This window comes from Grampus griseus (genome assembly GCF_964374135.1).
Source record: "Grampus griseus genome assembly, chromosome: 9".
NCBI lineage: Eukaryota > Metazoa > Chordata > Mammalia > Artiodactyla > Delphinidae > Grampus > Grampus griseus.
The window spans coordinates 28,122,995-28,146,850 of record NC_139003.1 but is presented as its reverse complement, the minus strand read 5'-3'; the positions used below and the strand labels follow the sequence as shown (position 1 = coordinate 28,146,850).

Below are 23,856 nucleotides of genomic sequence, written 5' to 3'. Positions count from 1 at the left end.
GCAGTGGCTTCTCTTGCTGCGGAACACGGGCTCTAAGCGCGCGGGCTTCAGTAGTTGTGGCACGCGGGCTTCAGTAGTTGTGGCTCGCGGGCTCCAGAGCGCAGGCTCAGTAGTTGTGGCGCACGGGCTTTGTTGCTCCCCGTGTTCCCTGCATTGGCAGGCGGATTCTTTTTTTTTTTTTTTTTGGCGGTACGCGGGCCTCTCCCTGTTGTGGTCTCTCCCGTTGCGGAGCACAGGCTCCGGACGCGCAGGCTCAGCGGCCATGGCTCACGGGCCTAGCAGCTCCGCGGCACGTGGGATCTTCCCGGACCGGGGCACGAACCCGTGTCCCCTGCATCGGCAGGTGGACTCTCAACCACTGCGCCACCAGGGAAGCCCTGATTTATTTTTTTTAATCGCACTGCAAATAAGCACACAAATACAGCGGCCCGCAGTGTAAAGTTGCAAAGTAGGGGAGATTAAAGGCAACGTGGCATTCCGGAGTGGGAGGATGGGCGTGGGGCACGAATCCTGTTTCCTAGGTCTGGAACTCAGGAAGCTGCAAGTAGGCTATCTTAAAGGAATGATGGGGATGGGGAACATCTCTCCAGTTAAAAAAGCAGCTCTACGTCTGGGCCTGTGAGCCATGGCCGCTGAGCCTGCGCGTCCGGAGCCTGTGCTCCGCAACGGGAGAGGCCACAACAATGAAAGGCCCGCGTACCGCAAAAAAAAAAAAAAAAAAGCAGCTCTAGTCCTGGCACAAAGCAGGGTGCGATCTCTTTCCCCTTGGTGAGTGATCAGTTTCTCCCTCAAGGCCACCGCGTTCTTGGCCCCGGCACCACCTGGGCTCGCACCTCCCTCGCCACGGACATCCTGGCTTGTGACCCTGGGCGCGCCCTCGGCCCCGCGCTGGGTCTCTACGCTATTGGCGTTTCCCTGACGGCTTCGAAGGGCGGTCAGTTCAACACTCCGGGGCAGGACTCCGTGCTGGCTGTCGTCCTCAGAGCCTGCCGTTTTTTACTCTGTTGCCACGGCGGAGGTCACCTTGGGGCGCGCCGGGGCGGCCTTCGGTCTCCTCGGCCTCACTCCCGGTGCTGCTTCGCATTTTCCCGTGCCGTGTGCGCATCCCTGGGCTGAGACGCAGGACGCCATTAAAGGCCTCCTTAAATCTGGGAAAACACTAATGAACACCAATTTGCCCTTGAACTCAACCTACTGGTCACAGGCAGAGGCCTGAGATTCCTCGCTTGTGGTCTGACACCCCCCCACCCCCGATCATAACCGTCCGGTTTCGGAGGCCCTGACCAACAAACAATATCCTCATGTGGACCCAAAGACACGTCTCCAGCCGCCTCCCCTCCTAACTGCAGCTCCAAGGGCTGCTCTCGGAATACTGGCCCTTTTGGGAGACAGTCGACTTGCCCCTCCCGGTCTCCTCTCCTCCCACTAGGCTGGCTGTATAAGTAACCTTGAAACTGGACAGTTCTAGCCAGTCCACTGACACGCTAGGGACGGAGCCAAAGGTCCGCCGAGATGACTGTGATCTACACCTTGTGCCAACCCGGCGAGAACTGGGCGGTGCGAGTGGTGGTGTATGTTGGCAGGGGCAGGCCTCCCACAATTTCTTTCGAATCCACCCCCACATGAAGAGTCAACAACGGCCACAACTTATACGCATCACCTTCGTAACTGAGCGCCCACTTCACAGAGAGGTTACATAACTTGCCCAAGTACACAGAGCTCGGACGCGGGTAAGTGTAGTCGTTGGCACTCAGACCCAGGCTTTCCTGGCTCTAAGGCCCTGGCCCCTTACGGTTCCCCAAGCTGTGTCACGTTCACACGTTTCTGGGTAGATCTTTAAATCGAGGTCTTTTTCAACTTGGGAAACACATCGAATTCTTGTCTTACTTCCTGTCTCTCGGCTGTACACACTCACAGTCTAGTGCCTCCTTCTCCCTTAAAACGATCACGTATTGCACCTGGATAGAGGCTGTGGCTGACCGTCACCGTGGCTTCTAGAACCCAGGCTCAGAGCTTTGCGCTCACAGCCTGCACTCGCCTCGGGCCCCTTAAAGTATCATGCTTCAACGTTACAGAGAAGGGCAGTTGAAGGCACATCTGCCCTGCATCTACCAGCCCACGCGGCGGAAGGCGGGGAGGGTGGGGGAGGACGCCTCGCCCTGGGCTCTGGGGTGAAGCGCTCTGGAGCCGTCGCTCCTGCGGAGTCGCAACTGCTCTTTGCCTCTGGCCTGCTGCCCAGGCCCCTGGGCTTGACTCCATCTGCAGCTAAATACCGGGGCCAAACGAGCCGCCAGCTTTTCCCTAAGGTTCCTGCGGGTCCAGCGATCTGGACTTGAAGGGAAAAGGAGACCCAGGCCCATGGCGTCTCGCTACACAGTACCGGGAAGGGATGGGGACTCCGTGTAAAGGCGGGATGAGCCCCATCCTCCCGAACCCCCCCCAAACCAGGCCCGAATTCCGCACAAACCCCGCGGGGCTGGGAAGGGTCAAGGGCTGTGGGCGGGGCCGGGGTTGCGGTGAAGCGCGAGCGCGCGGGGGCCGACTCGGTGGCTCTCCGGCCGCGTAGCTGCCCCGCCAGCGGCGCGTGAACAACTCTCGGGAACATCGATTTGTCACCTCCCTTTAGGGACCCGGACCGGGAAATTTCCATTTTCTGTGCTGGGAGTAAGAAATGAAAGCGATCGAGCTCTTGCTCTAATTTCTTCCATCGGTCCTTCTACCAAAGGCGTGGCGGGAGGGGCTCGGAAGACCGGGTCTGCGCGGGGCGCCGGGCCTGGGGTTCCCCCGGGCTTTCGCGGGGTGGCTCGGGGCGCGCCCCTCTCGGGAGGGGTTTCGCGGTCCAGGAATGGCGACAGCTGAGTGGCCGCTTTCCCACCAAGGGCACCTTCCCGGAGCTCACGGACCCCCTCACCCACGATCGCCGCGGGACCAGGCCGGCTGTGACCCTGGAGGCGCGGGGGGAGCCCCGAGACACTTTGCATGGGCGCTTACTGCAAAAGTAGCAGGAAATCCTTTCTCCACAGCGAGGGACAATGAACAAGAACTAAGGGGAATTCAAGTGGAAAAATCCGTGAATACAAGAACGACCCCCAGCTGGAGCTGGGAGGTTTGCGTTAAGCTCTATGTGGTTCTCTCCCTTTCCGGGAAAAAGGCCTTATTATTATTTTTCTCCAACAAGAGCTTGGAGAAACTTTCCATCTAGGTGTGTTCTTTAACAAACTCATTCCGGCTGGACATTAGACTGTATTAGTTATTTTCTCCTTCAACATTCACCGAACTGGCCGAAGAATGCACTTTTTTCCCCCCCTCCCCAAGACCGTTTAGGAGAGTGGAACTATTTCTTTGAAGTTAAAAATGATTTTCCTTTCAAAAATTGTACTACATTTGTTAGGTTTTCAATTAAATTCTTTTTTAAAAGATTTTTGTTGTGTTTTGTTTTTAAAGAACACTTGGTATCCTTTAATAGACAGATGCTTGGGCATCCACTCTCACAGCTATACATATGGATGAATTATGAAGTCATTTCAAGCAATTTGCAGTTATGTTGAAGAGCATTTCTGGGTAAAAGCCCCAAACTAACTTTTCATTCTTTTTCAGGGTGACTTTATAAATTTCTCTCCATACACCCCTCTGTGGCTCAAAGGTTAGTCCACACAGTCCTCAGAAAACTGTGAGCGTCTCCACTACCTGCCCTTGATTGCTATTGTCCTCTCCCTGCAAGCCAGTGGAGGCTGGAGTGGGGGTGGAAGGTTTAGAAATCTCCTGGGTGTCTAAGGGAAGGAGCAGAGAATACCCAAATCTGGAGAGAAGCTACAAGAGGCTGACCAGCAAAGAGGGCCAGTGGGCAGGTTAAATAGGTCAGGTCAGCAGGGAGACCCTGCTGGCCCCAAGTACTTTCCCCTGTAACACATGCTTTCCCCTTTATTTCCGAATTCTATCAGCTAGATATTTCCTTTAAAAAAAAGTATATATATATATATGTATATATATATACACACATATATATATATACATATATATATATATATATATATATATGGCTAAGGGGGTGGGTTCATCAGTTATTCATACTTTAGGACAAGATGGGCCAATTACTCTGAGATAAGCTGCACCAAAGAAATAGACATTCGATATAAAGGAAAAGAAGGGTGGGTAAGTTCCAAGTAGAGAGCAATTTGAGCTGTGCAGAGCCAGCTTGGGGAGGGTACCGTTGGGGATTTGAGGGTAGCCTGACTAGACACCTGAGGGCTTGAGAAAGGATAGTATCGGCATGAGGGTGGAGAAGAAAGGGAAGGACAAGCATTCCAAGACAAACTGCCTTTCAACAATACTGAGCTCGTAGAGTGGGTCTCTAATCCAGGAAAGGAGAAGAAATTTCCATTCATGTTTATCTTGTAGCACAGGGTCTCTTACCCCTAGGACCCAGAATTGAGCCCAAACAATATTATATAATAACTGTGGATTAAATAGGTTTTTGTGGGCTAGTCTAGGTCAGGCACCAGAATAAATTTGGAGGGCCAAGAAGTTGTTTCACTTCCAAAGCTTCAGAACTTATGTTTACACAAATTCAGGGGTACCTTCACTTATTCTGCATTAACTCACTTCATTTAAGAACTACTTACCAGGGCTTCCCTGGTGGCGCAATGGTTGAGAGTCTGCCTGCCAATGCAGAGGACATGGGTTCGTGCCCCGGTCCAGGAAGATCCTACATGCCGCGGAGCGGCTGGGCCCGTGAGCCATGGCCACTGGGCCTGCGCATCCGGAGCCTGTACTCCGCAACGGGAGAGGCCACAACAGTGAGGGGCCCGCGTACCGCAAACAAAACAAAACAAAACAAACTACTTATGAATGAGTGCCAGCACATTTTTGAAAAAAATACAAAAATTAAAATTCAAAGATAAATTACAATTTAAAATTGTAGCCAGAAAATACTTTGGGGGAAGAAAAACTGTTAATATGTCAATTGCTAGTTAACATTACTAGCATTTCTAGTATTACTCATTATTAACTAATTGCTAATGTTAACTAGTAATACACAATCTATGAGTATGTAGTCAACATCAGCTTTGCTATGGAAATATGCTCTCATATTTAACCAGTTCTTTTAACAAGTGTGAGTGCCTACTAGATGGAAAGCAGTGTTAATACCTTTTACTCATTTGATTGTAAATAAACACAATAAAAACACAGAGCCAAATTGCTGAGATGGTTATAATACTGCAAACATATTTTACTGTATTTAATTTATACAAGTCTAATAAATACATAAGTGGTTAGGACCAAGTGGACTTTTATTGCCTGCAAGCTGTTACACTTAGTAGTAGGAGAATATGGTATGCTGACGACAGCACACTTACTACCCCACACTTTGGGATTTTTATACTTGAAGGAAAAAATGTTCAGAATGGAACAAGACACAAGCCCATTGGATAATCTAGCTTATATTTGGGTTTGGCGATCCTTTAAGCCCAGGAAGACCAATTCAGAGTACTAAGAACCAAGGTTAAAGTTTTAACACACATCACAACAATGATAAATTAACTAGGAAACAAACCTTGCACGTAAATGATAAACTGTCAAGTGCACACAATTTTAACAAGGGTACGTACAATAGAGCTGGCGCAATGATGAGAAGTGGCTTATTCTCACAATGTATCATGAGAAATACATATTTCACTTCATACAAGCGACATGACTTTGATGTAACTACAGGAAAAAAAGTCGAATCTTCTTTTAAAAAAAAAAAGGTTCATGTTCCAATCACAGAGCCAAAGGTCATCATTTTAGATCAAGCTACACAAAAAAGGCTGATCTTCTTCAAAAAAAATACTTGGCATTTTCTCTTTTAACTCTGCTTCAGGTTAACTTTTTAAAATGTAGAGTGAAATATAAGCATTTATATTTGGTCCAAACTATCAATGTAATTACAAGGACAGGTACAAAATAAACAATGTCAAGGCCCTCCTTCCTTCTGCAGAGCTGCATTTTATTAGCCTTCTTCTTCTTCGTCACTGTCTTTCATCGTGATGCCCTGAAGTCCACCTCCTTCCGAAACAGAAGCTGTAGCCTCCTCTACTGTTAAACGTCTGTGCAGGGTGTCATAGGTCTTACTGTTCAGGGTGCCTTCCAACACACCCTGCAATCGGAAGTCCCTATAGGTTTTCTGGAGGAAGGAGAGAGAATTTGCTTAGATCCCTTATGGATTATATGTCTGGATGGATGTATATGTGTATGTCTGAATGTATATATACTCAGTTGGCATTTCAGAAATGATCTTGGACAATTCACTAATGGATTCGGATTGTAGCTGCCCAGGCCAGTCATCCTGTTGGTGTAGGTTCTGGGGAGCAAATGAAATGAGAGACTTTTGATAGTGCTATTCAAACTAGAATCACTCTGAGTAGATCAAAATGTTGTGACTGTCAGATGACAAATGAGCTTTTTCCCCCCAAAATATTACTAATTGCGCAGAATTTACTATTTGAATAACCTGTAACAAAGGTAAAATTATATGTACTTATGTACATTTTCAATATGAAGGAATTCTTAGTTTTTCAATTGAGGAGGCTTTATTTTATTTTAGTATTGAAAAATACATTACATTTTATAAAATGCATTAGGTTTTTGGGGAAGGTGTGTGGAGGGAAGAGGATTAATCCTATTATCACTAAAAGAAGTTTGCATTTTCAGCATTTGTGAATTATAAAGTTTATTTATATGCACACTGGTTAAACTCTGTGTACACCTAAATGTCTGTATGAATTTTGCCCTTCTGAAATTGTCTTGGAATGTGAAGTGTTAAATTCTGGCATTAAACTTCCATTGATGGGCTAATAAAACATATTTACTTTTTTTGGTGTGAAACAGTAAATTATTATTTGGTGTATTATCTGTCAAAAATAGTGCAAATATCATGTTACTGTTTATACAGTGATTCTTAAAAACAAGAATAACAACGAAACTCTCATTTCTGTGGCTCTTAAGATATGTAACCTATAAAACTTTCCTTATTTTACTTTTCTCCTAAGTGAGACTTTCTTCACACATGAGTTTTTGATGACAAACAAGGCTGGTATTTTATTATTGATTTTTAAAGTTGTAGAAAAAGTCTAGAGTTAGTTCAATGGGGAAACAAAGCACAAATGAAGATAGCTCATTCTGTAGGGGCACTTCTAAGGCCGTTAAAATGCTAAATATCTTTAAAGATTTTTTTTTTAACTGTCCTATGTTAGATTTAGAATACTAAACAGCCAGATGTCAATTGACTGGACCAAAGTATCAATACATATCAATGTGCCACTTTTTTGTTCTAAATGATTGCTAACAGTCACTTTTTTGGGGGTTTGCACTTAACAGATGAAAAAAGTCAAATAAAAAAAGGAATGTTGTACTTCCTGGCCCCAAATTACAACTCCAATAGCTGAAAATTAACATTAAGGAATGCCTGATTTCACTCAACACAATTAGAAGGAAAATATAATATTCAAACAGCTCAGCTGAAGGTGCTTATTCACTTGAGGTAGGAAGTGCTGATGGATGGCATCTTAATCCCCTGGATATACACACCTGGTCTACAAACAGACTTCTGGGAAGGAACAGAACCATTACAAGGTAGTGGTGTCACTGGTGTTTTCACATTTTATCTTCCTGTCTTATATCATCTGCCTTATGCCCCACGGTACCATTCAAGTTTCAGAAGTGATATTCACTTGTTATAAATAAAATGTATAAATAAAGTCCACCTCATGTCCAAAAAATAAACTGGTGAGGAACACTGTACTGTATCTGAGGTCAGTATCTCAACAGCAAGAAAAATTTAGTGTTTTTTTCCTTAAATGACCCAAACTATTTAAATTTGATTATTTATTTATCTATTTATAGATAATGTGTTGGGTCTTGGTGCTATGTGTGGGCTTTCTCTAGTTATGGTGAACGGGGGCTACTCTTTGTTGCAGTGCACGGGCTTCTCGTTGCGGTGGCTTCTCTCGTTGTGGAGCACGGGCTCTAGGCACGCAGGCTTCTGTAGTTGTGGCACGTAGGCTCGGTAGTTGTGGCGCCCGGGCTTAGTGGCTCCGCGGCACGTGGGATCTTCCCGGACCAGGGCTCGAACCCGTGTCCCCTGCACTGGCAGGCGGATTCTTAACCACTGTGTCACCAGGGTAGTCCTTTTAATTTGATTTTAATATTTTGTATTAAGACACATAAATCCCACCATCCTCATATTCTCTTTCTAAACCATTAAAGCTTATTATTACTAAGGTGATACTTTCACACCAAAACATATGGTCATTTGCATCAGAACCCATGAAGTAACTCTGTAAGGTAAATTTTGTCTGGAAAAATCCGGTAACTAGTAGGCATGGTATTACTACCACAGAGATTTCTGTTCAAGCCTCTAACACTCTGATAGTTAGATTAAAAATATATCAAGCACAAAAACATTCATCTACAGCTAATACATCTGAAATAAAGTATTAGTGTTCCACTGAGAATTATATGCCAAGTTTGTGAGTCCCACTTTCTTATTTTATTGGAATGACTTTCCTTAGACTTAGCTTAATTATCAGTAAGTTGGCCAGGACAGAGTTGTATTGTGGATTTGCAGCCCTAAAGGCTTTCTAATTTGTATAAAATTAAGACTCTGCTTCCGTACTTTACTAGTAAGCAATAAGCAGTTAGGGGCACTGCAGGGCAGGTACCCTTGCAATCTCTCTCTTTCTCTTTTTTTAGAATTCATAACATGTTATTGACACTTAGAGATCCTCTGTGGCTGCCAAGAAGGTCTGCTTGGCTCTTATTTAAGACAAGTGCCTGCCGCAGGGTGCTGCTCACTTGTCCTCTTTTCTCCTAGTAAAAGAGGCAGCTCGTTTATGTTAACCGCTTTTAAATGTCAAATGGCCTCTAGGGAGAACAGAAATCCATCAGCCATTTTGATTATTTGAGGATTCTATTTTTCCCTTCCCCAAATAAACCATTCTGATGTTTACACTTTGTTAATTTCTTAGTCCTAAATCTTCTGTGAATATCTTACTGCAATTTGTCTCTTCTTAGTGAGCAACGTCAATGAACCAACTGGCGTCTAAGTGTCTTTGTGGGGCAAAGTTGGCTATCGTATACATCTTGATGGCATCTGGGTCTCCGTGGGCACAGGAGAATGACAATGCTTCTAAGGACTAGGCTGCCAGAGTCCAGTAGCTCTCGGCTCAGCTCCTGAGTAGAATGCACTACCCTACTGTAACATGCAGGTCCAGTCTAAGTGATGTGGATGGAAGGAAAGCCTACTCGGGGCCTGCACAATTCTATACATGTGCTGTTTAATAGCCGCTTAAATTCACTGGAAAATGAACATTATAAACATAGCCATATAGGCTCTGAAGAGCGATGAATCTATGTATGAAATTGGTTAAAGTCTGTTTATATTCAAAGTAGAAAAAAAACCAATTAGAACACTGAATTAATTCATCCTAATTTTCATTGTGAGAATAATCACTTTTAGTTATTAAATAAAGCCCTATGAGTTGATTAAACGTATCAGCCCAAGAAAGTAACGGCTGAGTTTGGGGACCTGCTTGCGAAAAACAAAACATGGAAAGTCAAACATATACATGAAATTTAATTTCATATTTATCAGTCTTGACTGTTGGTAGCCATCATGAAGACTATATTAAAATAAGATAAACTGACTGGTTTAGAATACAATGGAAATGTCACCCTATAATTAACAAAATTATTAATCATTTTTTCTGCTAAAATATTCGCTGGTGCTTGAACTGTTATGACTGTGAATATGAGAAGAGGAATAACTTTGAAATAAACAGATGATGGGCTAATAAAAAATGGAGATTATTATTATAAAAACAAAGAAAGAGCTTACCAATCTATCAACTAATACCAATCAGCCGACTATGTAATTTCTGACATCCTGAACGCAGTAGACATTAGCTTGAAAATATGGCTTATCCTAAGGGGAACAAGCTAATCCCAATATTAGTCACAGTATAGACTGCAATCTTAACATGTACACCTATTTAGAAGGTAAACACAGATTATTCTGATTCTCTTTTATGAAAAACAAACTTCAGTTGAAAGCTCTCCAAGTGACATTTGTAGAAACAAGGAAGAAACCATGGAGGAACTAAAGCAAACATGAACGTTATCATAATGTGTTTTCAGTTTCTTTGTAAAATAAATAACACCTGGTAAAAAGTGTTTTAGATCAAAGGTAGTCTGTCAATTGAAATGTAATGTTTTAGTGTATTAAAATTAGTGGGTGACCAATTTTACTTGTTATTTATGGCTAATCATGATTGCTATTACTGTGACATTATAGGTCTGGGTCTATGTTCCAGTAGATTTGCTGATTTCTGACTTTAGAACTTTCCTCTTGGTGGATCTTTCTATAACCTATGTGTCTGTGGCACAAAAGAATTCATATTCTGATGAGACTGCAGGAACCAAGAGAATGGTGGAAAATATTTTAATGTGGATAAAACTTTTAATGATGTGATACAGTGGTTCTTCTCAAACTTTATCTCTATCAGAATCCTCTGGAGGGCTTGTTCATGTACAGATGGCCAGGTCCCACTCTCAGACACTCTGACTTAGTGAGTCTGGTGTGGAGCCGAAGAATTTGCATGTCTAACAAGTTCCCAGGTGATGCTGATAATGTTATATCAGGAATGACATTGTGAGAACCACTGTGTGTGTGTGTGTACATATACACACATACACACAAATATACACATATACATATATATGTACGTGCAAATATAGATATACACATATATAGGCACACACACATATATATAAATACATCAATGGCATATGTATACCATTTGATAAATGGTACTAGAATGGAAGTAAAAGTTACTTATTTAAAGGAACAGCTGATTCACAAGAGCTTAGAGTTATGTTTTTTGCCATAATGTAGAATTTGTCTCAATTTTAAGAAAAAGTTATACCTGTGGTAAATTTTGTATTTCCACTGGAATTTATAAGGTGTGAGAAATCATGCTGAATAATGTATTACTTTAAAGCCCCTACTCACTCAATATAACATGCACGTGATTACATTTCCTCTTGAAAAGCAGACGTCAAAATGGCCTCATTGGACTGATATAACATCTGTTAGTGGTTATGGATGGTCCCGGACACTCATACTGATCATCTCTTACATATAAGAAGGGGCATGCTTCCAAAAGAATTCAGGCAGTGACAATGTTTTACTTTCATATCAGGATATAACAAAATAAAGGAGACTCTCCTTATCCTAGGGGCAAATATAATTCAAAAGCCCTCCTAATAATATATTAATAAATATGAAGGAAATATATTAGGAGAAAACATTTCTATACCTAAGACAATTCATACAAAATTATTGTGGACCTACTAGATTCAGGTAAATGTGCTAGGGGCTTTATGTATATATTATCTTCAAATATAATTACTTGAAACAAAATACTTTTATTAATACAAAAACAATAAATTTATGTTTATTTAGTAATCTAACTGAAAATGGAATAAACAGCAGCACATCATTGCTGAAAGTGATGTTTTTAAAGTACTTACATCCACTCAGGTATATTAAATACGATTTTCTTATATGTCAATATCTTGCCATTATTCTTTATAGCTTGCTGGGCAATACACATCTGAACACATTTTGTTTACCTTCACAATCTTGATTAGTGTCTTCAGTTGGTAAATATGAAGCTGCAGGTCTAACCTATCAGCCAACCACACACAAATGACTTTCATGGAACTGCTGTACCATTGCTGGAAAGAAGGGTGGGGGTGGGGGGGAGAAAACAGAAAAGAAAACAACCTCTGCAGTATTCATTTAACAGATTCGGTAATGAGGGGGTAATGAAACACTCTGAAATGACCATAGATCAGCACTTGAAGTCAATAATGCTATAATTTCCTGTTAACAGAATTGTATGTTTTGCTAGAAAATCTGCTAAGTTGACCTAGGCTGTTCTTTACATGAATTAACATTACAGTCTTTTAGCTGTAACATATTCATGGGAAACAGTGTTTTTGCACTTGCAGCCTAGCGGCCTGCTTTGTAATTTGTAGGTAACAATGGGTACTAAATACATGTTATGGGACTGAATGGACTGCCAAGCAGCAGGAAAAAAACAGGTAAATTATTTTCAAAGGGAAATTTCCCATTAGCCTGCATGTTATGTAAAAATCAGAGTAATTACCATCATGCATGTAGGCAATACCTAGAAATAGCATTTTAAAGGAGGGATGGTGAAAAACATCCACAGCTTACTAACCTCTAATCCCCAGTCACAACTTTATCTACTATCGGTTGTTAAGTATTTGCCAAGATGGTCTAAAACCACCTAAAATAAAGATTTCAGATCTTAGGAAGGAACATTATCAGGATGGAATTCTTGTGTCTTATAAGAATCACAAAAACAGATGTCAGTTGACCAAATTATAAAAGAAAACAATCTGTTTCATTTTGCAAGTGTTTTTGGAGGGTTCATATTTTCTCTCTGTTTATTATAACTCTCTTGGTGGGAAAATGGAAATTCTTCTCTAATGTACTTTCCTGCTCCTATATAATGCCTGTGAGTATAGTAAAAGAAGAAATTTTGTTCCTATTTTCAAAAAAGGGCAATCTGCCATTAGTGATGGCATTTTAAGGGATTCAGTACTTACACGCCAGAGCCAGGTTTAGGTAATACTGTAAGAAAATAATGCTAGTCATTCAGATAACTGTGAGAAATATCAATGTCCACGCAGCATTTAGGAAATGACAAAAGAGTTTTTGAAAGAGAAGGTATTTTGTGCCTTGCTTGTGTACACACAGTGACACTACAGATCACATATGTACGTGCATATGTTCTTAGGTATTCAAACACAGAAAAAAATCTTAAAAGATATTTTTCTTCCATAATAAAGCAGTAAATACAAATTTCTAAAAGAAATCTCAAGTGATACAAGTAAGTCTGAACTTCACCTGGACTTGTATTTATTAACATTGTTCTAATAAAATTTAGTATAAAGAATGGTAGTTTAAGCATAATATAAAAATGAATTAGTTTAACATTTCATCAGACTTATTTCTATTAGTTTGTTGGCATTCTGGACACACATGCATAAAATGAGATAAGCTAATGAAAATGAATAACTGATTTACTGAATACTGTGATATTAAATGGATGAATGAACATTCAAGTTTTTAAAATGTGAGATGGGCTACGGTTGTTTAAAAAAAATATTATTCATGTACCCAGTTTTTCTTTTTCCTAATGATTACTTTCCTAATTTTCAGGACATGTAAAAGTATCAGAAATAAGTTTTATAAAATGAGATACTCCTAAATTCTTAAAAAATAAACTGCTAAAAAATTCAGTACTTCAGCTGACATATTAAATCTTAATAGATTAGTATCTGGTATTTAAATTCTATACTTCCTTATTTCAATATAGCCTCAACTACTTGAGTTCTATTTTAATGCAGGTAAACACTCATAGGTATTGGTGATATTGAACATGAGTATACTGAATTAAAACCCTCGCCCCCAGCCCACCCTCCAAGTAACTTGAAAACTAAAATGTAGTCATAATAGTTATGACTCTTAAATTATAGTGCTTCTTCGAGGAATAATTTTTTTTTTTTAGTTGGGGGGACAAAATACGATACATTGTACAAAATTTATAACATACAAGTTAATTGGGCTGTTAGACTGTAAAGTTACTATATATATGGTAAGTTGCATGAATCTGAAGTAAATGAAAATGCTTTCTTAAAATTACTCCATATGCATCTTATGTTCTTAAAAAATCCTTAGGTAATTTAAAATTAATTTAACTTCATTTTTCCATTACATATGAGTGGTACTTATGATTAAGCGATAACTGAAAGGACATCTAACATAACACAGAAATTTATTTTTAATATAACTTCTTTAACACAATGCCAAAATTATAATTTTAAAGAAGAATAATTTGGGAATAAAATGATCTAAAGTTAACTATAAAAACAGAGAAAAAGAACTAATGTTAATAAAGTGCTTAAGCTACTTCATCATCATCTTACTTTAAAGGCAAACAAATTATTCTACAAGGAACATTCTATAAGAAAAATTATTCCATCTGCTAATCATGCATATTTCTTGGTTCCAAAGTCAAAGCATTTCGAAGAATTTCAGCTAAATCAAGCAAATGATGAAGAAAAATCAATAGCTTAGCTTAGAGTTTACGTTGCTATGAAGAATAAGCTAACAAACAAACAAAAAACCTTATTAGGACTGCTTCTTTCTTATATATGGTGAAACACACACACACACACACACACACACACACACACACACACACACACACACACACACACACACACACACACACACACACACACACACACACACACACACACACACACACACACACACACACACCAAACAGACAAAACCACAAAACAGAAATCACTAGCATTTTCCTATTTCTGGTGTTGGAATGGTTATGTCCTTCTTCTGGGTGGAGGACCATAGATTCCATTTTTTTCATCTTGAGAAAAATGTCAAAGGTAAGTTAGCATCATTCCCCCCACCCCACCAAACCAAACCAAACCACCCTCCAAAGCAAAGAAAAAAAAATTTGAAAGGGGTGAATGTGCACTGAAGTGTGACTGTTAGAAAATGCGCTTGCATTTTGGAAAAGTTAATTTTATAAAGCAACTTGTTTGACTATTCACTTTTCCTTTCAGGGGATGACAACGAAGGGGCACTGGAGCTTGCACTCAAGTCGTGGGTATGGCATTACTGCTTTATTCCCTGCTTGGTCTACTTAAGAATAAAGCAGTTAGTGTATATTCTACGCTTTTTTCCTCCATCAATCCATGCCAGCAGCCTACCACTTTAACAAAATATATGTGTTTTTTTTTTTTTCTTTTTTGTGGTTCATTCAACTCCTGTAAGGGCATGCCTTACTCACTTCATTTTCTTGAGATATCTCTTTTAAAGCAAAAAGAAAAGCAAAGGAAAGGCTAGGGTTGACTCTGTGAGACCCCTGTATTTATTCACACTTATTGTGCATGACTGTAGACTGGTAAATCATATTAGCAGCCCGTCTCCCCATCAAGCTGCTACTTGCTTTCCAGCCCTGGGAAGGTTCAACAAATCAACAGGAGCACGGAAAACAGAACATCAGTCTAATCTAGTGTTTAAGGTGAAGTTTTCAAACCCAATCTAAGATCTTTAGAGCAAGCAACAAGCTGAAGGGCTCAGAAGGTGGTATTGACAATGAAAGAGTGTTGAAATATTGAGGAGCGCAGCACTTGTGCATTTTTAATAACAAGAGGGTCAACAAGGACACAGCTCCCTCAGTGCCAGGAGTTGCCACTGACTATGGAAATTGCCACACCAGGGCTATAAACGCTTGCAGTTCATCAGCTTTTTTAAACAGTTCATCAGCTTTCTTAAACACCCTGAACCCCCTCAGTGGACCTTTAGTCTTGAATTAACAAACGAAAGCAATGAAAGAGGGTGCATTCTGAATGGCTGGCATTGATCCCCAACTGTGTCAGCACTGCTACAGGCCCTGAAAAACTCTCTCCATTGTCAATAGAAATTGACAAACCTCCTCTCCTAAATAGTGCAGCTGAGCCGGGCGGGATCCACGCAGCTGTAAAGGGCTCTGCTCTTGGGGCCGGGGAGCACTAACAATGGAACAAGCATGAGCTCTTTGTCAGTCCCAGACTCGGCAATTTTCTAACAAGGATTAAAGTTGTTTCTCGGCAGTGCTGGTGAAAAGAGATTTAGCAACATACCGTGCTTTCTTCATGCAAGTTAAAGAGAAGTAGTTAAGGAATTTCATTATGCTGTCGACTAGTGGAAATACAAAACAAATATATTAAATATGCACGGCTCCCTTTGCTGCCTAATTTATAACATTTTGAGGAGGATTCAATTAAATATAACACTTACTGCCTGGAAACAGGCGCTTCGCCTTTATTTTGGAAGTTTTATTTTTTAAAAAGTCCAGCTGCTTGCCACCTGGAATGAGGTCTCAATACATACTAATGCACAATGTCTTCAGACCTTCTGGGGCTAATATTCCTAAATCTGAGTCACAGGACCACATAGGGTTCCCATATTGCGGCTGCTTCAAGCAAATGATTTCTGTCAGAATGTGGCTTCTGAGGATGATGGCAGGGTAAAAATAGTTGCTTTGCTGGGGAACAAATCTGTGATATATTTTCTGCTTAAGTGTTTAGCTTTTTATTGATTATGAACTTGGTACAACTAGCTGATGTATTTTCATTCTTCTCCAGCTAGGCTCGTCTCAATAGGTTAACAACAACAACAACAACAGCAACAAAACAAACCCAACACTTTTTAGCGCCCCCAGATATGAAATGGCTACATTTCCACAGTATGTGTGCATTTCTTCATTTATTTCAAGAGAAGCTGATAGTTTTACCAGAGTCAAGTCACCGTGTTGAAATGACATACCATCTAGAAAATCTCATCTTAGGAAATATGTGTCTTTCAAATGTTAAGTTGAATTGGATAAAAGAATAATGGTTTTGAAAAGCTTGAAAAATATAAAGCACCCTTTAGGATCACTTCGTGGCTTCAGAGGGCAACCAATTATTTAGAAATGTTAATGCCCTACAATTTCACCAGTACATTAAAAAGTAAATAGAAATGTTTCTCTATACATGGAGTGTTCCTTTTGTCAATTGTACATCTGTTTAATATAACGAAATTCGTGGTCACTTCCCATTTCTAGGCACTAAAATGCAGATCTATATTAACGGTACATTTGATATAATAATACCAACATTTCCACCCTCTTTTCAAGCTAACCCACTCAAAATGATTATATTTGGTTCCACAAAACAGACCCTCAAAACACAAGCATTTAGGGCTTCCCTGGTGGCACAGTGGTTGAGAGTCCGCCTGCAGATGCAGGAGACACAGGTTCGTGCCCCGGTCCGGGAAGATCCCACATGTTGTGGAGCGGCTGGGCCCGTGAGCCATGGCCGCTGAGCCTGCGCGTCCGGAGCCTGTGCTCCGCAACGGGAGAGGCCACAACGGTAAGAGGCCCGCGTACCACAAAAAAAAAAAAACCCACAAGCATTTTGAAAGTTTTAAGTGTGAATTTTGTGTTGGCTTGGAATAGGATTAAAGGCTATATTTAAGGAAAACTGAAACCAGTCTATTAGGTTAAGAATACAGGAAGTGTTCAACCCAACCTACATCTATCAACCAGCTAGCCCCGGAGGCGCTCAGGAGGAGGGAAACAGAGACTCGCATCTGGACATGGAGGCTGAGGGCTGGCCGTGAACGCACCAGAGAAGAACATCAACACAGAAGCTGCAGGGGCCGCAGTGCCGGCCCCTGTGATGCGACTATTTGCTTGATTGAGTCTGTCGCTTGCTTTCTCTATGCCTCAGTTTTCTCATCTGTGATATGACGGACAGATTATATGAACTAGCTTTAAAATAAGATTTTTATGCTCTCCAGAAATACTATGAGATTAGATTTGACTGTGAAAGGAAGGGGCATGATTAGAAGCAATATAGCTTGTGATTCTCCTCAAAGAAGGGAAAAGCCAAATTGTTTTTTTTAATGCTACTTAAATATAGCTTTGTTCATCCAAATATGCAAGTCTAGGATTCCAGAAGTTTCATTTGGCCTTTTAATGAAGTACAGACATATTATAAAAATGAAACAATAAAGTACAATGAGGAATAAATGAAATCTATTAAGAACTGTGAAGTATTCTTATTATGATTTTATAATAACAAATAATGTTATATACAATATATTATATAATAATAATACTCTGATTATAAAGGTATCTGATGTTTTTAAAAAATCTTCCATGGGAAGTTCAAGTGCATCAGTTTTCATTTGATTCTTAAAACAACCTTGGTGAAGTGGTTATTATTCCTATTTTGCAGGGAAACTGAGCTCACGTAGGTAGAAAACTGAGTTTAGATTAAGCAATTTACTTATGTAAGTTTATGTAAGTGGCAAGGTTAAGATTCATCTTATATCTGTGCTCCAGAGTCCGTGCTCATGACTACTAGGTTATTCCATTTCCTTCTATGAAATAGTCTGTTCCATCAGTGAAGTCTCTGATTTTTTAAGAGTAGTTTGATGCTTGCAGCAAACAACTAAGAAAACAACTCTACCATTCCTGGTGGTCCCTGATAGTTATCATAACCCAGGACTGTGAAGTAATACAGGAGATGCTTGTTGTTTCAAAGAAGTCCATCACATTTTCTTGCAAGTTACTGTAATCTGCATTTCCAAAGATATTTGTACACCTGATAATGTAATTACATAATGTAATAAATTTTTGGAAGAGCCACACTCTGTTAGGGTAACCAACCAAATGGTCCTTGTGCTATGCATTTCCCACGTGTTTACTTCTTAAGTTGTTTTACAGGGCCATATACCCTAATGCTTAGGAATCCTGGGAAGAATTTTTTTTTCACTGCAACAAAACAAAGCAATGCGGAAAGAAGATCCTTAGTACATTCATGAGGGGACTCGATCTATATGTGCAGTTTTCTTCATCTTTTTTAAAAATACAGAACAGAGAAGAACTTGATTCATGCCTTTTTCCTTCCATATTCAATAAACTCACATTCAGGGAGATTTTCATTTCTTATCTCTATGAGGAAGTCTGCAAAGGAGAGCTCATGAGCACTATGATGTCTGTTAAGAAAGGGAAAATGTACAAAGTACTAACATGGGAGGGTTGGCATATAGTAGGTACCTAATAAATGCTTGTTGAATGCTGAAAAACCTTTCCTGCTCTTGAAGTTCAGTACTTTTTTTTTCCCATTCCTTTTTTTAAAAAAAATACATGAATATAATAACCAAGACGCTTCCAAGATGCATTCAATCCTCTTCACTTATAAAATAGGATAAGTTACATAACAGGGTAAGTTCCACAAATTGGGGGTTGCAAAAGCTCTTTTCCACTCACTACTATTTCATTAACCCCAAATTTCCTTTCTTCCAAAATATCCTGAAAGTAATATTATTAAACTAGCCTACCTATTCTCACGCTAGACAAAGAGCATTAAAATCAATACTATTCTTCACATTCATTATCATCAAGTGGGCAAGTGCCTTTGTAAATTTATTCTGTGGTTCTTTCCCTGGTGCTAAAAAGATTAGTGATTACAAAGTGAAAATTTCAGATCATCAGTTGTTCCCCCTCTCGCCTACTTATTGACAAATGATGGAATGCATACTGGTTTGGCTAATCTTTTGACTAATCAGTGGTTTGGTTGAACTCAGTGGTCAACCCAGTTATAATGGTGTGTGCACCAGTTTGGGGTGCAGACATAGACTATGAATGATTTATTTGGGCATATGACCTGTTCATCTGGTTGAATGACTCATCTTAAGTACTATATATAAAAGTTTGGTCGATATTGCATTTAAATCAATAATGTAGGATCCGGATAAAAATAAATTAGACTATTAAATGGTACAAGTTTGAGATAAAACCTAGGTCTGAGAATTAATGGTTAGCAAGTCTCTCTGCTTCAGTTTCCTTATAAAAAATAGGGAACAATTATTCCAAAGTCCCGTTTCCAGAGTGTGGTAGGGACTGGGATAAATAGCTGCCTTCCGGTCTCCGACTCATGGCGCACTCCCACAGGACCTGAATGACCTGCTGATCTGCTAGATGTTGGGTTTCTCTGTATCTATGGTTTTTGGACATGCCAATCCCTCTGTCTGGACTTTTATTCCCATGTACGTTTCATTGGCCAGATTCACGTTGACCTTTAAGACTCAGTTCAACTATCATTTCTGCTACGAAGCCAACACTATCTCTTACCAGGCAGACTTAGATGCTCCTGTATTTCCTGCTCCTAGAACCCTGTACAGGTGTCTATAAAAATACTGCACAATGTGCCCTATGTCTGCCTCACCAGGCTGTGAGTATCCATAAGGCAGAAACCAAGTCTTTTTATTGATATCTTGAGCCCTTGGCAGAATGTCTGGCACATGACATGCATTACATAATTGTTGAAGGACTGAATGCTTTTAAATATTTGGAAACATAAACTGTTACGTATATAATAGTGGCAGGGCAGCTTTTCAACAGAAAAAAGATAAAAGAATATCAGAGCCAGAGGAACTGTTGACTTGAATTAACATGTTTCATTAATAGCAAAATAATTTAATGCATGCTAAAGTTGTAGATATCATCAAAAAGAAAACAACTGCATCTGGCTAAAGACATTTAACATAGAACTGAAAATGTGACAGTCTAATTTCGTTTTAAGTGATGAATTAAGTAAAGGAGAAAGTACTGTAAACTAACAAACCCCCATGTCTATGTACATATATGAGTGTCCGCATATATACTCTTATACACAAAGATATGATGACATTATGTGCTCAGCGGTTGATGTGCTCAGCTCCTGGATTGGCCCTCAAGAGTCTGTCACGCATGCAGTGAGCTGCCCCTCCAGCATATGCTCAGGGGTATTGGTAGCTATTCCTGGGGGGTATCTGAGGCTGTGGGGGCATATCTGGTGTATGGCTGGCAGCACTGCCTGTGCATTTACACCAAGAAGTGACATGTCCTGGGTGCTTTCAGTGCTTGTTGGTTTTGTGAGAGGTGTTAAAAAAAAAGTGAGAAACATCATTGGTATGGCACTATTGACTTGAGTCTGAGGGGACATGAGAGCTCTCCTGGGAGCTGGTATAAGTCTGGCTTTTGAGCAAAGAATCCATGAAGGGTAGAGAGGGAGAGTGTGCCCTTGTTGTAACGTCACGGCATTTGATATTGCAGGCACTAGAGCTACGTACAACCCTTGCATTGGCCCTGAGTTCTGGCAAGTTTCCAACCATCCACTTGCAACGGAGAGAAAAAAATAAACGTCAGATTTAGATAATCACTATCATCTATTTTGAAAGGGTACTAAATTTTAATTCTCCATAGTACATCCATTTGGAAAAAATCTATTAAGGTCTATTCAATAGACGAAAATATGAAACATTTTAATGTAGAAATTAACAACTTTTTCAGAAGACCCACTTGGCCGTAAGAATGTAAGCTCCCTTAGGGCAGGAACTTGGTATATCTTATCTAACATTGCCTTCTCAGCCTCTAGCAGTGTGTGGCCTCTAGAAAATAAATACTGGTTGTATGAATAAATAATAAGAGGGGTTTTGATTTCCTATTTTAATTAGAATCCTACCGAGTCATTGTGACAGAGATACCCAACTATGTGGGAGGAAACAAATGCCTAACGTTTTTTTTTTCTTTTTTTGGCCGCACAGCATGTGGGATCTTAGTTTCCCAACCAGGGATTGAACCAGTGCCCCCTGCAGTGGAAGTGCAGAGTCTTAACCACTGGACCATCAGGGAAGTCCCAATGCCTAACCTTTTAATCCCAACATTCACCACCATCCCTTGCACTTCCTACTTGAAGGATGAATTGGATTTGTTTTCTAGATCTTATGCATCCAAAACGTCACATGAATGACCATCCTACATCTATAAACATATACATTTTTAACTGTATAACATAGGCAGTAAGAGGAAAGTCAACAAGAAATATGGGGAGTATATGGGACCAAATTTATAAGGATCAGTAGAGCAAAAGTATGGGAAAGTTATCCATGAGAATGCATAACTAGGAATATGCCTTGAAAAAAATATTGTTCAGCCACATTCAAATACTGCGTCCTATTCCTGACTCTAAACCCTAAGCATGACCGAGAACATTTTGAGAAGTTTCAAAGGACAGCCACAAAGATGATTAAAGGGCTAGAAAAGGGGCCTATGAAGAGAAGTTTAGCAAATAGGGATTATTTATCCTGGAGTAGACAAGTATGACAGGTGCCTTAATAATAGTCTTTATATATAGGAAGGATTATTCCCTAGAGATGCTGGCTACCTGCTTTTTGTTCTCCACTGAGAGGAAAAAGGGAAATGGGTTTAAAAAACAGCATGAAGAATTTTGGTGATGTAGGGGTTAGAACTTGCTTTATTTCAAACAAAACATCTTGCCCATATTAAGAGAGCAAAATTTAGATGGTCTCTTAATTAGGACTGGGCTGCGATCAAGAAATTGAGAGCTCTCTGAAGTTTAGGTATTTATAAATACCTGTGAAAATTGTTCTTTTATAGAGTTTCCTTTCAATGCATTCAATAAACACATGTTTTTGCCACAATGATGCTGATTTACTACAATAGCCGTTTCCTTACACGGATTTTTTTTTTTTGTAGTTGGACGTAGTCAATAGTGGCAATCTGGCTGCCACTGCTGTGCCCACTTGTGAATGGCACTGACCATGTAGATGGGGCTGCATGGAAAGCTTGCAGAGGGAGTGTCTGACGGAGGAGGAGTTCAAAAGGCTACCACAGAAAACGGCTTTAAAGCCATGTGTCATTTGCTTATGAAGTTAGGTTTGAAGAGAAGAACGGTAGCTATCATTTCTATGAAAACATCACACTGGTCAACTGAAAGAGATGCTGGTCTCAGGGGAGTCCTGGGTATTTTCTTTTTTTGTTTTTTCTGCGGTACGTGGGTCTCTCACTGTTGTGGCCTCTCCCGTTGCGGAGCACAGGCTCCGGATGCGCAGGCTCAGCGGCCGTGGCTCACGGGCCCAGCCGCTCCGCTCCGCTCCGTGCTTCCCAGACCGGGGCACGAACCCACGTCTCCTGCATCGGCAGGCGGACTCTCAACCACTGCGCCACCAGGGAAGCCCTGGGTATTTTCATTAATAAGTCAATGGTTGCCAGATGCAGTGCAAGCATGCAAACCACCGAGGAAAAGCCAGGCTCTGTGTGGAGAAGTCAGAGTTTTCAGACCATACTACATGTGAAGGCAGCATGAAATCAATACTAAATAACTTTTGAAATGCTCAACATGTTGCCTGTAATTATTTCAACTATCTTTGATAAAATCAGGAGGGAGAATATTCTAATTTCTTCCATGACTATTAAGTCACTGTTACCGGCTTGGGTGAATGAAAGCAAATGCGTACTTATGCGTTCGGTGTGAAGAAAAATTTCTCGATCGAAATGCAAGTTTTGACATTTTCCATTCATCAGAGAGAGTTTTACCATTGCTAAGGGATTTTAGGTGATCAACCACAATTTTTTTTTTTTTCTATTCAAACAAAAACCTCAGATCAGTTCACATGTGAGTTTTTTTTTTTGTTTTTTTAAAATTCTGAGCACAATTAAAGGTGAGTTAAGGCTCTGGTGGAAACCTAAAGAGCATCAGCAAATCTGAGCACTGCTCAGCTTTTGAATTGCTTTTCTACTTCTCAGTTCTTTTAAATGGTTTTCTATGGCAGGAACATTTTTCTTAATTAGTCACAGCTAATTAGTGTTCGGGCATAGACAAGTAATCAGAAATGTCAGAGCTGCAAGGCTACATCTCCCTAATCCTTTGATAATAATTTAGCCTCCTGGGAGGGCCCCAAGCTGCGGTAAGTAGTGACTGACAATAAGGCAAAATTAGGTGGGCAGCAGACCATTAGGGTAGAAAAATAAAAAGCACTACCCGGTCCCGCTGAGCACCATCAGGCAACTAACTGCGCTGCCAGATGAGGTGCCTGTTTAAGCCTGTGTTGTTAATTAGCTGATTCTACCAGACCTGCCACATATGTCCAGGTGCCTCACGCAAAGATGTGTATTTCTGGGCAAGCGCCAAATGACAATTGTGTCCCGTGATCACATTTCAAGAATCTAAGGAAGAAGTCCACATATTTCTGGAAGATTCTTTTGAATTATTAAAGAAATAAGATCAACACGCTACAATACATTTTCTTGTTGAGTTTCTTTTAGGCAATTAGGCACGCTTATCTCAAGTTTCTCAGGTCTTAATTCACCAACAGCT

The 23,856-nt window shown here is 40.5% G+C and overlaps 1 protein-coding gene across 3 annotated transcripts in view; it reads right to left on the bottom strand.

Moving 5' to 3' along the window:
- Window positions 1-5,255: 5,255 nt before the first annotated feature.
- CADPS2 (calcium dependent secretion activator 2) overlaps window positions 5,256-23,856 on the bottom strand; it is a gene marked incomplete at its 5' end in the record, with an annotated part of 490,811 nt that continues 472,210 nt past the window's right edge. For all 3 annotated transcript variants that reach the window (XM_082661437.1, XM_082661438.1, XM_082661439.1), the window contains 2 exons: window positions 5,256-6,163; window positions 11,671-11,775. In XM_082661437.1, coding sequence (XP_082517563.1) covers window positions 5,990-6,163; window positions 11,671-11,775 — 279 coding nt within the window. In that variant the 3' untranslated portion in view covers window positions 5,256-5,989. The remainder of the gene's footprint in view (window positions 6,164-11,670; window positions 11,776-23,856) is intronic.